The sequence below is a fragment of the Rhincodon typus genome, chromosome 25 (genome assembly GCF_021869965.1).
Source record: "Rhincodon typus isolate 14 chromosome 25, sRhiTyp1.1, whole genome shotgun sequence".
Lineage (NCBI taxonomy): Eukaryota > Metazoa > Chordata > Chondrichthyes > Orectolobiformes > Rhincodontidae > Rhincodon > Rhincodon typus.
Genome location: NC_063356.1, coordinates 42,715,644 through 42,730,719, shown reverse-complemented (window position 1 = coordinate 42,730,719; position 15,076 = coordinate 42,715,644). Strand labels below are relative to the sequence as shown.

The 15,076-nt window shown below is 40.6% G+C and overlaps 1 protein-coding gene across 2 annotated transcripts in view; it reads right to left on the bottom strand.

Annotated features, from left to right (window-relative positions):
- Positions 1–15,076, bottom strand: part of LOC109935957 (26S proteasome non-ATPase regulatory subunit 13) — a 35,529-nt gene that overhangs the window by 19,848 nt on the left and 605 nt on the right. For both annotated transcript variants that reach the window (XM_048612127.1, XM_048612126.1), the window contains exons 2-6: positions 14,804–14,882; positions 10,650–10,684; positions 10,132–10,187; positions 8,468–8,511; positions 6,769–6,855 (exon numbers count right to left, since the gene is read on the bottom strand). In XM_048612127.1, coding sequence (XP_048468084.1) covers positions 6,769–6,855; positions 8,468–8,511; positions 10,132–10,187; positions 10,650–10,684; positions 14,804–14,882 — 301 coding nt within the window. The remainder of the gene's footprint in view (positions 1–6,768; positions 6,856–8,467; positions 8,512–10,131; positions 10,188–10,649; positions 10,685–14,803; positions 14,883–15,076) is intronic.

Sequence of the window (15,076 nt, the reverse complement as noted above, 5' to 3'; positions counted from 1 at the left end):
AGTAATAGAAACATAATACAGAGGGTATACACATCACTGTCATAAAAAGGTCTTTTCCCCAGGGTAGGGGCATCCAAAACTAGAGGGTATAGGTTAAGGTGAGAGGGGAAAGTTTTAATAGGGACCTAAGGGGCAACTTTTTCACGCAGAGAATGGTGCTTGTATGGCATGAACTGCCAAAGGAAGTGGCGCAGGCTGGTACAATTACAACATTTAAAAGGCATCCGGATGGGTACATGAATAGGAAGGATTTAGATGGATATGGGCCAAACACTGGCAAATGGGACTAGATTAATTTAGGATATCTGGTCCACATGGACAAGTTGGACTGAAGTATCTGTTTCTGTTCTGATTTTAATGCTATCAATAGTGTAACTTTGCCTGTAATAAAACTTACTGGCTGACAATCTTGTCACTCTCACCCTCAACTGATTACTCAGACAATTGTGGTATTTGAGGAGAAATTGACTCAAAATATCAACAGTTGATTCAACTTCATGTTGCCATTTGATTGAACAAGTTCATTTACATTGAGGTAAATAAGTGAAAAAAAAAACTAATAATTGCAAAGAACATTCATGTAAACTTCACAGTATTTGAGGAATATAATTTTCTGTTGGTTTGTCTAGAGTGCCAGTTAAAACAAAGTTTGCTATAATTTCCCTTAAATTTAAGGCATTAATTTTAGACCCACGTTTCTGACCCTCAGACTGAATGTGCAGTTCTATCACGTGATGATCACTCTTAAGTAAAGGATCCTTTACCATGAGCTCATTAGTCTGCTACAATATGATGAGACTCAAAATTTTTTTTAAAGGAAAAGCCATTAAACTTTGCACTTGTCTTAGAGATAAAGAGCCAGTTGGACCATTAAGAAGTATAGACAGTAAGCAACCATATCCACAACAGGCCTTGCAGTTAACCATGCCTAATTGACATGCTTGTTAGAACATGAAAGTTAGTGTGCAGCAAAAATAACTCATCACAAGCAAATACAAACAACAATGCCTCTCAAAGTAGGCTTGAAGGTTAAGATGGTATTCCAGTTGTTGAACTGACCAGGAGGCACAGAAATAGATAAGAAAAGCAACCCTAAGCACGCTGTACCTGCAGAGGGTATGGCAAGTCAATAAAGATGGAATTAAACTTAGTGGAAAGCACTTTTATTCCATTGTATCAGATAAAGAACTCAAAATCCAATTGAATGATTTGTATTATGAACATTTATATTCCTTTAGGATCCTGTCAATATAGGTCATTTGACAATCAATTGCACTTGCCTTGGCTGGCAAGAGCATGGCTGGGGTGTCACAGAGGACCCGTCCCCTATGTCCCCCTAAGTGCAGGGCCTGGAAATCTCTGGCAGCAGACTGCTTGACCTTCCCTGAACCCTGCACGTTCTCCGTCAGGCTCCTGGCACGGTGTGGCATCCATCTGTGAGTGTTCAGAAAAGATTTACAAGGGAATGGAGGGTTTGAGTTATAGGGAGAGACTGGTTAGGCTGGGACTTGTTTCACTGGAACGCAAGATGTGACCTTATGGAGGTTTATAAAATAATGAGGGGTATAGATAAAGTGAATGGTAGGTATCCTTTTCCTAGGATGGGGGATTTCAAGACTAGGGGGCATATTTTTAAGGTGAGAGGAGAATGATTTAGAAAAGATTTGAGGGACTTTTTTTTTGAAAACAGAGTGATTCTTGTATGGAATGAACTTCCAGAGGAAGTGGTGGATGTTGGTACAATTACAACATTTGAAAGACATTTGGATAAGTACATGAATAAGAAAGAGAGGGATATGGACCAAGCCCAGGCAGGTGGGACTAGTTTAGTTTGGGATTATAGTTGGCATGGATTGGTTTAATCAAAGGGTCTGTTTCTGTGCTTTATGACTGTTCCTGAATATCGTCGACGTTGTGAAAAGCTCAATCCGTTCTTAGGTGAGAATAATGCAACTTGGTCAGTCACTGTAAAGATATAATCTACAGAAATTCATATATGTTTGTCCTCATAATCTCATGTAGCATTAGTGTGCTGCCCCAGTTGTAGTTTTGAATTTTTAATAAAGTTGTTTTAAAACAGGGCTCATGTGTTATTGCCATTTCTCATGAATCTCAGGTTAAGAGCATCTTAAACCTATAAGCACAGGACTGAAACCTTAGATATGCCATGCAGGAAATCACATGAGTGAGATCGCAAAAAAACAGTGGAGATAATATGGAAGAGTTAGGAACTACGTATGGTACAGAGAGGCAGCATTTGCTGACACTAGCACCAGGTGACACTTTAAACTGCACATGCAGATTTACAAGGGACACAGCCTGGGGATGGGGAGGCAGAAAAGATCACAACAGGGTTGGGGGTAAGGAGGAGGAAGAGTGAGATCTGGACCTGGGGGGGGCACCGCACTGGGACATGGGAGAGAACCAGAGTTTTTGGGGGCATAAGGTGGAAGAGAATATAAAAAGACAGCCTGGGGCAATGCAAAAGAAGGGGGACAGAGGAAGAGAAGGTCTCCCTGCTCCTGGCCAGACTGGGAAGAATGGCCTGCAGTCAGTTCTTGTTGAAAAGAAAAGCAAGAGTGAGATCACAGAAAAGTTTATAAGTTTATGGTTTGGTTTTAGAAAAGGAGAATTTGAAAGCAGGAAGCTCGAACCAAACATCAGATCTGACACAGACACCTGTTTATTAGGAGTATCTTATTTGGTTGATGCTTATTCTGTTCAAGTTTTAACATATTACATACACCAGTGGTAAAGTTAACATAAAATGTAAAAACCAACATAAATAAGTGGATAATATAACTATATAATTTATTAACAACTCAATGAGAATGGCAGTACAGGTTGGGTGCCGAAACCGCAGTAGTAGAATCTCAAGGATACCACAGAATACAAGAGAAAGTTAGCCAAAAATATAAAAAGATAAAAACTTTTTTTAGATTTAAAAGAAAAAGAAGAGTTAACAAAGTAAATGTTAGCTCTACAGAAAAGAAACCTGGGGAATTAGTAATAGAGCAATCTAAAACTAGGGTCATAACTTAAAAATAATCAGACACCCATTTAAAAGAGAGGAAACCTTCCTTTTCTCTTTGAGGGTTGAGTGTCTTTGGAACTCCCCTCCTCAAAAGGAGTGGAAGCAGAATTTATAAATATTTTTAAGGCAGAGGTAGATAGATTCTGGATTACAAAGGGGATGAAAGAATCTGAGGGATGTGCAGGAATGTTAAGTTGAAATTAAAATCAGATCAAAGATCAGATCTTCTTATTTTTGGAGCAGGATTGAAAGACTGAGTGGTCTACGCTTGTTCCTTGTTTATATGTCCTACATGTCACCTAGGAATAACAAAAACGGTATAGCGCCAGACCAACAGCAGTTTAAAATTGACAAGGGTGCGGGGAAATAAGAAAAATCACACTAAGTGACAATGCTGGGATCTCACCTATACCTGTGGGAGAGAGTGAGGGAGGAGGAAAGGAAGTGAGCAAGAAGCCAGAGCTGGAGCGGGAGCATACAGTGCAGCTATTACAAATATAAGAAGCAGTTGAGATAACGCTCCAATAAGTTGAAAACAAAGAAACAAAGTTTGTATGAAAGTTTGAGAGAATTCATGGAAATCTCTGGGCCATGAATCCATGAGAAGGATCAATATTTTTTTCATATGCAAGTCTCCCTTTCAAAAGTCTAGTGGTTGCTCAAACCCTTTGGGCAATCCAAAACTACAGGGCATGGGTTTAAGATGAGAGGGGAAAGATTTAAAGGGACCTAAGGGGCAACTTTTTCCACACAGAGGGTGGTATGTGCTTGGAATGAGCTGCCAGAGGAAGTGGTGGAGGCTGGTATAGTTACAACATTTAAAAGGCATCTGGATGGGTATATGAAAAAGAAGGTTTAGAGGGATATGGGCTAAGTGTGGGCAAATGGGACTAGATTAATTTAGGATGGTCAGCATGGAAAAGTTGGACCAAAAGATCTGTTTCCATGGCATACAGCTCTATAACTCTGACTTGTCTTGGATGTTGGAAGTATACAGGCAGATGTGATCTGCAAGGTCAAAGTCACACAGCATGGAAACAGACCCTTCGGCACAACTCGCCCATGCTGACAAAGTTTCCAAAACTAAACTAGTCCCACTTGTCTGTGTTTGGACCATTTTTCTCTAAATCATTTCTATTCATGTCCCTGTCCAAATCTCTTAAATGTTGTAACTGTACCTGCATCTACCTCTGGCAGTTCATTCCACATATGAACTGTCCTGTGTGAGAAAAAGTTGCCCCTCAGGTCTCTTAAATCTTTCTCCTCTCACCTTAAAGATAATGCCCCCTAGTTTTGAACTCCCTTACTTTAGGGAAAAGACCTTTGCATTTCACCTTTTCTAAGCTCTTCATGATTTTATAAACCTCCATAACCTCTTTATAAATCTCTCAACCTCTTACACTCCAGTGAAAGAAGTCCCAATCTCCCCAGCCTCTCCTTATAATTCCCAAGCCCTCCAGTGCCAGCAACAGCCTTGTAAGTCTTTTCTGAATCCTCTCCAATTTAATAATATCCTTCCTATAGCAGGGTGACCAGAACTGTACACAGTAGTCCAAAAGTGGCCTCATCAATGTCACATACAACATCAACATGACATCTCAAGTCCTATACTCAATGGTCTGAGCAATGAAGACAAGCGTGCTAAACACCACCTTAACCACTCTGCGATGCAACTTTCAAAGAATTATGTACTTGAATCCTTAGGGGTCTCTGCTCGACAACACTATCCAGATTCTATCATTAACTGTACAAGTCCCACCCTTGTTCATTTTACCAAAATGCAATACCTCACATTTATCCAAATTAAACTCCATCTGCCAGTCCTCAGCCCATTAGCCCAATTGATCAAGATGCCTTTGTAATCTTAGATAACCTTTTCCACTGTCTGCTATATCACAAATTTTGATGTCATCCTCAAACTTACTAACCATGCCTCCTAAATTCTCATCCAAATCATTTATATAAAAGACAAACAACAGTTCATTATCCCCACATAGAAACAAACTCCAATTTTTTCCAAGGGCTCTATACCTGCTCAAAATTATGCAAGTGTAATTGTTAAGTATATTTATTTCATTTTTTGATTTACATCCTATTTTGACTAACAATGTGCAATTTCGAAATCCACCACTTCACAAAAGGTTGGTTTCATGTTTGGTTGAAACAAACTAGAAACTAGTGGTTAAAAAAGCTGCAATTATTTTCTGTAGATTAAACTGATGATATGTTGGCTTAGTTACACACATTTTGTCAATACAAGTTAAGCAGCAAATATCAGAAGTTATAAACTGGATCGAGAAGAAGGATGAACTATTCCAAAACAGAATTTAAAATTCTTTTTGGTCCTCATTTCTAATGTTAGATAACATTTGCTTCAGTTTTATAACAATTATTTGAAAAGGTGCTGAAGAAAGAATAGGAAAAATGACAATTTAGTTTTCTTTTAGTGAGCTGTGTTATTCTACTGCGTTTTATTGAAATTAAGGTGAACTAAAACCTGACTTCTATTGTGACCGTAGTCCAACTGTGTTTATGTTAAATGGTGTGGAAGTCTTCAGCGCAAGTTCCAACATAATAAAATTCGTCATTTCAAATTTCCTATATTGTTAATGATTTGAAGTAGAAACTGACACATTTGAAGGAAAACTAATTGTTTTATCATCTTCGTTGGGACAGGGAAAACAGAAACTACTTTAAAAATGCTAAGTTTAACAATAATTGGAGTTTAAATTAAAATAATTTAAAATGTATTTTGGTTTGCCTTCAACGCGATATAATTGCAGGAAGCAGATATTTCACTCTGCCTTTTCACGTCCGAGCAGAGATATTAAGCCTTTCTGCTGATGGCTGTTTTTCTTTTTCAGGGAACGTAATGGCGGTCAGAGCACAGAGTGATGTGGAAACTGGAGGAGCAGCACCTCATATTCCGCCTTGGGAGCCTACAACCCAATGGTCTCAACGTGGACTTTACTAGCTTCAAAATCTTCCCATCCCATGACCAACCCTCCCTCTCGTCCCGGCCTCCTTGACCTGTCCATCTTCTCTCCCACCTATCTGCTCCTCCCACCTCACTCACCAATCCCCACAATGGCCTACCTGCGTTCACCTATCACCATCCCACCTACCTTCCCCAGCCCGACCCCCCCCCCCCCCATTTATTTCAGACCCCCTCCCCCTCCCTTTCCTCCATTTCTGAAGAAGGGTCCCGGAACTGAAACGTCAGCTTTTCTGCTCCTCTGATGTTGCCTGGCCTGCTGTGTTCCTCCAGCTCCACACTGTTATCTTTAAAGCAAATAAACCGCTTTGTTTATCCTTCTCTTGACTGTGCTTTTCCATTCACAACCAGTATTTTCATTAGATACTCCATATTGGAAAGCTAGGTCACGTCTAAGGTTGCAGACTTGCTCGCCAAGCTGGTGTGTTTGATTGCAGACGCTTCATCGCCTTGCTAGGTAACATTGTCAATGTGCCTCCGGTGAAGCGTTGGTGTTCTGATCCACTTGTTATTTATGTGCCACAGTTTGCAATGGATGTTATCTAGCAGGATGATAAAACGTCCGCAATCAAAAACACCAGCTTGGCAAGCAAGTCTGCAACCTCATCCATGACCCGAGCTACAAATCTTCTAAAAAGCTAGGTCATATCGCATTCAAATGGTGCACTTTCTACTCTTCTCAAGACTACCGCTGCTTCTCTCTCTATACACATGCTATGGAATTTTGGTCTTTTATTACCTTAGTTTCCTGGAGGTCCCCAATTTTGATTTTAATAGCAGCAATGGCAGTTCTACAGAGAATCATGGCTTCATCATCACCCTTCACCTGTCAGATAAAAGACAAAAGGCTGTAATCAGTATCTGGAACACTTCACACAGGTAGCTTTAGGATTTCTCCAAGGCTGTTTTACTCTAAGTCTGTTTTCTACTGTTAAATCGACTTGATATATGTGCATGCTCTATTTTAAACAATAAACATTTTTAACAGGAAGGTAATGGACATTATTTGCATCACTCAAGGTTTAGTTCTATGCGCAAGGTTCGTACACTCGCCATTACATCTCATTCTTCCAGTTTGAGTTGTGGGAAGTATATAAGAGATCTGTTCTTCATCTGTGCAATTCTTGCTTGAAACCCTGAGCAGATGGTACCCTCTTATTCTCATCTTCATTTGCTCAGTTATCCATTTCCTAAATTAATCTGCCTGCCTATCCCTGCCCAATGATGTCTTAGCAGTTCTGTTTCTGCTGGTTTGTTATCCTTGTGGAACCAGATTCAAAAGTAACACACAATCAGTCTCTGTAGAATCATATCCAAGCCTGATGCCAGGTCCTATCAATGCCTAATCAATCCACAGTCTCTTTGGAACCATATCCCACCCTGATCCAGACCCTGTTTCTGTGGAATTGCACCCAAATATAACAATGCATTGGTTTCTTTGTTTGTCCCATTACCTTTTCCTTTGACACCCACCACCAACTCTTTTGCCATTTAATTTCTCCTGTCTTCCATCCTAATGCAGACCTTTATGTTGATTCATCTGCTTAAAACCTGTTACATTTCTAACTTTGTCCAGTTCTGACGAAAGTCAGGCCTAAACTGCAGCTTTGTTTCTCTCTCCAAAAATACTGCATGACCAGAATGCTTCCAGCAGTTTTAATTTCAGACTTCCAGCACCTGCAGTACTTCTCTTTCTCTCACCAAGCATTCCACACATCAATGCATTCTGAAAGCTTATGAGATGCAAGTCATGACTGTTGTTAATAACTTGTTAACAAGTATAGTGGTCTACTCAGTAAATTCTGTGTTACTGGTCATGGATTCATTAGGTCCTTGTGTAGCTGATGATCCGAGAGTCTCATCTCCGCCCACATACTTGGCAGGTGTCTCTGGGAGATGGAACTGGTCGCTGGCCTTGAGAGTGCTGGTATTCCTTTTCCTGGTTCATTTTCAACACTTCCTCCTGGCAATGGAGGTTCTCAAAGAATTGTGTCCTTTCATCCAGGAACCTCCTCCAAGTTGCCTTCTTCTGAACGAGGATCTCCCACGCATTGATATCTATGTTGCACTGCTTGAGGGAAGACTTCAGGGTGTCTTTGAAATATTTCATTTTCCTCTAGTTTGAGTGCCTTCCTCGAACTAAACAAAGATGACATGCTCTGACAATTGGAACTCAGGCATCCTACCCATATGGCTAGAGAAAAGGGTGGCAGGGTGGGGGCGTGGTGTCAGTGATGACTCATTCCTGCTTGACACCAATCTTGATCTCAAAGGATTCTGCCATATTACCATCAGTGAGGACTGTCACCAACATCTTTGTCTTGTTGTTCGTCAACATCCTCCTTCTCTTCCCCGAAATGCAAGTAGAGGCAGTGAGGTACAGTATAAGTTCCACATTGTAGTGCTAAAACAGTTTAATACTTCCTTTTTCACCTTACCTTTTCCCATGTCTTTTCAAGTAGATTTAAAGCCATCTGTGCATCTGAGATAAACAAAATCCATAAACAAAGTCAAGGTGCAAATCTCCCAAAATCAAAACCCTTTCTTTGAGCTTCTACCATTTTAACTCTCATTCCAAGGTGATGACATTTTGCACAAAATAATGATTCAATGATTTGTTTAACCTACAACTGAGATGAGCGCCAGAAAGGCTATTTTACACAAAGACCATATAACACCATTTGACAGATGATTGGAGTCCTGCTACTCTACAGTAGCCTTGCAACCATTCATCCCTGGTGGAATGCGGGGTTTTGCTGACGCATAGTTCTGCAGTTGCTGACAACCTTCAGAAGTTGGGGGGAGAGCGGGGGTTTATCAACACAAGGCATAAAATATGTCGGAAGGCTTTTCAATTGGGAGTTGAGCCTGATCAAGTCATCTCCCAAAACAAGAGTGTCAGGCATGCCTCTGTGATGAACGTTTCACTTGTGGTTCAGACAGTCAGCCAGTCATCGTTTTAAGCCCCATTCCATAGATGGACTACATAATTTAGGCTGACGGTCTAATGTAGTGCTGAAAGAATTCTGCAACATTCAGGTGCCATCATTCAAATAAAAATGTAAATGGAGAACTCACTGCCCTTTCAAAGGGCCAAGAATGATCTTATAGCACGATATCATGGAGTAGGAGTACCCTACCTGGCCTATAATTATCCTTCAATTTACAAATGGATTATCTAGTCAATTTCACAGTGCTACTTGTGGGAGCTTGCTGTGCTATTGTAATATAGGAAATGCTGAAACCACTTGTGCATAGCAAGTTTTTCCTCACATCTCCTCTAGTCCTTCTGTCCTTTACTTTAAATCTATGCCCCTGGTCACTGATTCCTCCACCAAGGGGAAAGTTTCTTCCTGTCTACTCAATCTATGCCTCTCATAATTTTATACATCTCAATCATGTAGACTGGACCAGGTTAGGATGGCAGATTTCCTTCCCTAAAGGGCGATAGTGAACCAGATGGGTTTTTCTGACAATCGACAACAGTTTCATGGTTATAATTAAACTTCAAACTCCAAATTTTTGTTGCGTTCAAATTTCACCACTTGCCATAGCAGGGTTCAAACCTGGGTCCCCAGAACATTACCTGGGTCTCTCCATTAACAGTCCAGCAATAATACCACTAGGCCATCACAACCAAAGTGGTGGTGATGGAGCGCACTCATCACGTTAAAAGGTTATATTTCTTGATCAAAAAAAATCCATTGTGATCTGATTTCATTTAAGTCCAAGGGCGAGATATAAAATTATTAAATCACTGATACAGCAAAGTCCATTGTTTTCCACCACAGGGCAATAGGACAGCAAGGAGGGTGGACAATGGGACACAGTGGACGCTGAAGGGAACAGAGTACAAAGGGAGTACAGAATGAAGGATTAAGGGGGAAGCAGCAACAAGAGGTGCATCACCTCCAATTCCATTGCAGTGCAGGTGCATAGTCATGACTTCAATGGCAGTGACTTCAAGCACGTCGGGTGTAAACATTTACTTTATGATTACATATCTTGAAAATACAGGACACAACACAAATGAGAGTTTGACAAGGTAAAATACAAACCATCAGGACAAACAGATACACCAAAATGGAGTTAAGAAACATACCACTCATCTGTCGAACCACACGAAGAATGATTTCCACCAATGACAATGGGTTTATTCTGAGTAAGAAAACATTAATTACAGAAATGCACCTTACAAATGGAGAATGAATCCAAAACATTAACTTATCTTTCTTCTCTTCCAATATCTCCCTAAGTACTTCCAGTACTTTTTGTTTTCATTTTGAGTTGTATTAAAAATGTCATCTTATAGTTGCCATATTGATAATGCCCTTGGTGCACTTTATCATCGATTCCAAAAGTCATTCCACTCCCGTTAACATCTTAAACTGAGGAAAATACCAAAGGGTAGTTTATAAACACCCACTCTAACAATGCACCACACTATCTGACACTTTCCAGTCAGCATGGTTCCATGCTTCTAGTCAGGAGTGCAGACTCCAAACTCCGCTCATTTTTAGAAGCCTTCGAAAAACAGATAATTTGTTCTACAGCTAGCTAAATCTGACTTTTCTGTAACTGTGCCCCGGGTCTCCAATAGACGTTCTATCAAATGCTTACCGGTGTTCGAAGTCACTTATGAAGTGTTCATATAACTGTAAAAAAATTAGTAAAGGCAGGGTTATGTCTGGAGATACATTTCCAGTATAAATGCATGTTATTATTTTGTGGGCAAGTTTGAACATAAGAACAGAAGAAATAAGGGCAGGAATAGGCCATTTGGCCTCTCAAGCCTACAAGCCATTCAACAGCCCAGGCCTCAACTCCTCTTTTGTGCCAGCTCAGCATAGCCATCAAAGTGTTGATCTTTCAAAAATCTGATGACCTCTTCTTTAAATACTTGGTGATCTTCCAGCCATCCACTACTCTCTGGGAGAAGAAATTTCTTCTTATTTCAGTTTTAAAACGAGTGTCCCCTTATTGTGTAACCATGTCCCTTAGTGTAAGACTCCCCCACTAGAGGAAACATCATTTCAACATCGACCCTGTCAAGCCCCCTCAGAATCTTGTATGTTTCAACAACATCACCCTTCATTCTTCTAAACTCTCATGAATAAAAATCTAACCTGTTTAGCTACTCTTGATCAGTCAACCCTTCATTCCATGAATCAGCATACTGAATCTCTTTTGAACAGCCTCCAATGCTAGTCTATTTTTTTTAAAATAGTGTGGGGACCAAAATTGTACACAGTACTCCAGGTGTCCCCTCACCAACACCCTGTACAGTTATAACAAGATTTCCCATTTTTAAACTCCAACCCTGTGGTAATAAAGGTCAACATCTCATTTGCCTTGTTAATTACTTGCTGCACCTGCAAGCTAACTTTGTGTGTTTCATGCACAAGAAGACCCAGATCCCTCTGCACTGCACTCTCTTTGGAGATTCTCTCCATTTAAATAATAGACGACCTTTTGATTCTTCCTACTAAAGTGCATTACCTCACACTTTCCTACATTAAGGCCCATCTGCCAAATTCTTGTTCAATCACTCAACCTATTGATATCCCCTTAGAAATTCATTGTAACCTCATCACAACATGCCGTCCCAATTATTTTTGTATTGCGAACAAATTTGTGTGCCTTAAACTCTGTCCTTTCCTCCAAGTCACTAATATAAGTGGTAAATAATTGAAGCCCTCAGACTGATTTTTATGGCATACCACTAACTATATATCTCCATCCTGAAAAATAATTTTTAAAATGTCTTTTTGACATTCAGCTGAGTGGAAATAAATCTTTATTCCCTACCAAATGTCAGACAAGTAGAGTTTCAGTGAGGTCAAGTCACACATACATATTATATATGAAACCTGCCATCATGTCTGGAATTTATTTCCAGTTCTGGTCACCAAATTATAGGAAGGATATTATTAAGCTGGAGAAGATTCAGAAGGGATTTACCAGGATGTTGCCAGGTATGAAAGGTTTAAGTTATAAAGAAAGCCCGGATAGGCTGGGACTTTTTTCACTGGAGCGTAGGAGGTTATGTGGCAACCTTATACAAGTTTATAAACAATGAGGGGTATAGATAGAGTTTATGGTAGTTGTCTTTTCCCTAGGATGGGGGATTTCAAGACTAGGGGGCACATTTTTAAGGTGAGAGGAGAGAGATTTAAAAAAGACATGAGGGGCAATTTTTTTTTTAAAAAAAGAGGGTGGTTAGTGTGTGGAGTGAACTTCCACAGGAAGTGGTGGATACAGCTACAATTACAACACTTAAAAGACATTTGGATAAGTAATGAATAGGAACGTATTGGAGGGATATGGGCCAGGAGCGGGAAGGTTGGACTAGTTTAGTTTGAGATCATGGTCAGCTTGGACTGATTAGACCAAAGGGTCTATTTCTGTGCTGTATGACCCTATGTTTCTGGATGATATTGCTGAAGGATCATATGTGGATGCAAAACAAAAGGGGTGCAAAGATAGATCCTCGGGATTTTTTTTAAAAAATTCATTCATGGGGTGAGAGCCTTGCTGGCCAGGCAGCGTTTATTGCTCATCCCTAATAGCCCAGAGGACAGTTCAGAGTCAACCACATTGCTGCGGTCTGGAATCACATGTAGGCCAGACTAGGTAAGGATGGCAGTTTCCTTTCCTAAAGGACAAGATTGAACCAGACGGGTTTTTCCTGACAATCGACAATGGATTCACTATCATCAATAGACTCTTAATTCCAGATTTTTCTCATTGAATTCAAATTCCACCATCTGCCATCACGGGATTCAAACCCGGGTTCCTAGAACATTATCTGGGTCACTGGATTAACAGTCCAGCGATAATATCAGTAGGCCGTTGCCTCCATCAGAGCTGATGGTGTGGATGCAGAAAGAGAAACTATTGCAAGTGATTCACTGAATGATATGGTCAACCAGTCAAAAGCTTCAGATAAATAAATGAGGAACAGGGAGGATAGCTTGCCATAGTTACCTAGAATGTCAGCAGTGCAGCAAGGTATGAAGCCTGATGGAATTGAATCAAACACAGAATCATAGGAAAGATAGAAAGTTGAGGCCGAGCCCTACATGCTGGTTCTGCTCCACTCATCAGTCCACCGTTGCTTGTGGACCCAGCAGCTTGCTTACAAAGCCTTATGTTGTGGCTGTACAAGACGCTGGTCAGGCCACTTTTGGAATACTGCCTTCATTCAGGTTTCCCTGCTATAGGAAAGATATTGTGAAACTTGAAAGGGTTCAGAAAAGACTTAGAAGGAATTTGCCAGGGTTGGTGGGTTGGAGGGCCTGAGTTGCAGAGAGGCTGAATAGGCTGGGGTTATTTTCCCTGGAGCATCAGAGGTTGAGGGGTGACCTTATAGGAGTTTGTAAAATCACGAGGGACATGGATACATGAATAGCCAAGGTCTTTTTCCTAGGGCAGGGGAGTCCAAAACCAGAGGGCATGGGTTTAAGTTGAGAGGGACAATATTTAAAAGGAACCTAAGGGGCAACTTTTTCCACACAGAGTGCGGTGCGTGTACGGAACGAGCTGCCAGAGGAAGTGGTGGAGGTTGTTACAATTACAACATTTAAAAGGCATCTGGATGGGTTTATGAACAGGAACAGTTTAGAGGGATATGGGCCAAATGCTGGTAAATGGGACTAGATATCTGGTCAGCATGGACGAGTTGGACCAAAGGGTCTGTTTCTGTGCTGTACATCTCTATTTGGGAACCATTTGGGAAATTTTTTCAAGCCGTTTATATATGACCAGGTGATCATTTGATCAAATATGTATCAAGCACAAAATAAATTCAAGCAATTCTAAATTTATGAAGAAGCCAAACCATCTATTTTAAGCATCATCACATCCAGATCGATAATGCAGAAGATGTACACACCAGACCATTTTGTTTATACTGTTTATAAAACATGCAGGGGAGACATCACAAGCATATAAATCACCGTTTGTTTCAACAGACAGGCCTGTGGGTGGCGGAACCCAAGAAATTCTGTATGAAACCTGACACTTTCTGCAGTAGGAAGAGGGAAAACATTCCAAGCATAGCACTGCAGCCTTAACACATCTGTTAAAATTTAAAGTCTTTGTTTCACAGTTTATCAATATTTCACCCAATTATGTAATTGAGCAAATGTCAGCACATCATTGGTGCAAAATGCCTGCTCAGCTTGTCGGACTGGAAAAGGTTCCAAAATTGGAGAGAGGCAGAGCCATGAAAGGGTTCAAAACACAAGAATGAGAGGTTTCAGGGATCAAGACCTAATACATGAATAGCAGCAGAATGGATTAAAGGATTTCAAAGCAAGACAAAACTTGGGTTGGACACAGCGCAGCAAGATATAAAGTGGCTCTGGCTAATTTTGGGAGGGTAAAATGCTCACCAGGTTAGGCAGAATTGTGGAAACTGGAAATCTTTTCAAATCAATAATCCTTCAACTGATGACCTGAAATTTTACCTATATTTCTCTGCACAAAATGTTACCAGAGCTGCTAAGCATTCCCAGCAGTTTCTGCTTTTAATTTCAGTTTTCCTTTAGTCTGTAATCTTCTTCTTGATTATGGTGAAACACTACAACAGTCTAATGCTTTGCCATTGCAGATCCAAATGTGTCACTCCACTTCAGACTTCACACTGAAGTCCTCAACTCTGTTATAGTGGGGTGATGAATGGGTGAAACAATGTGGATGAAACATCAGGCTAAACCATCAACGGAATGCATAAAGTCGATTTTGAAAGCCTTAAATCCTGATAATCCTACCTGCAACAGATTATCCCCAGATGGGAAGCATGGAATCAGTGTGAACTCCAGAAGTTCCACTGTGAGCTGATGCCAGAGCCTGGATCGAAGGCAGAGGAAAACATTAATCTTCAAGGAAGTGGATTCAATAAAGGCTTTGATCAATTTAGCAGAGTGATGGGACAACATCTAAACCTTCGAATTAATTTAGTGGTATGAGGGGGGAGGGAGAAGAGGGCTCAGGATGAGAGGAGAATGAAGGTGAAACGGGATGGGAGGATGGGGGGGGGGGAA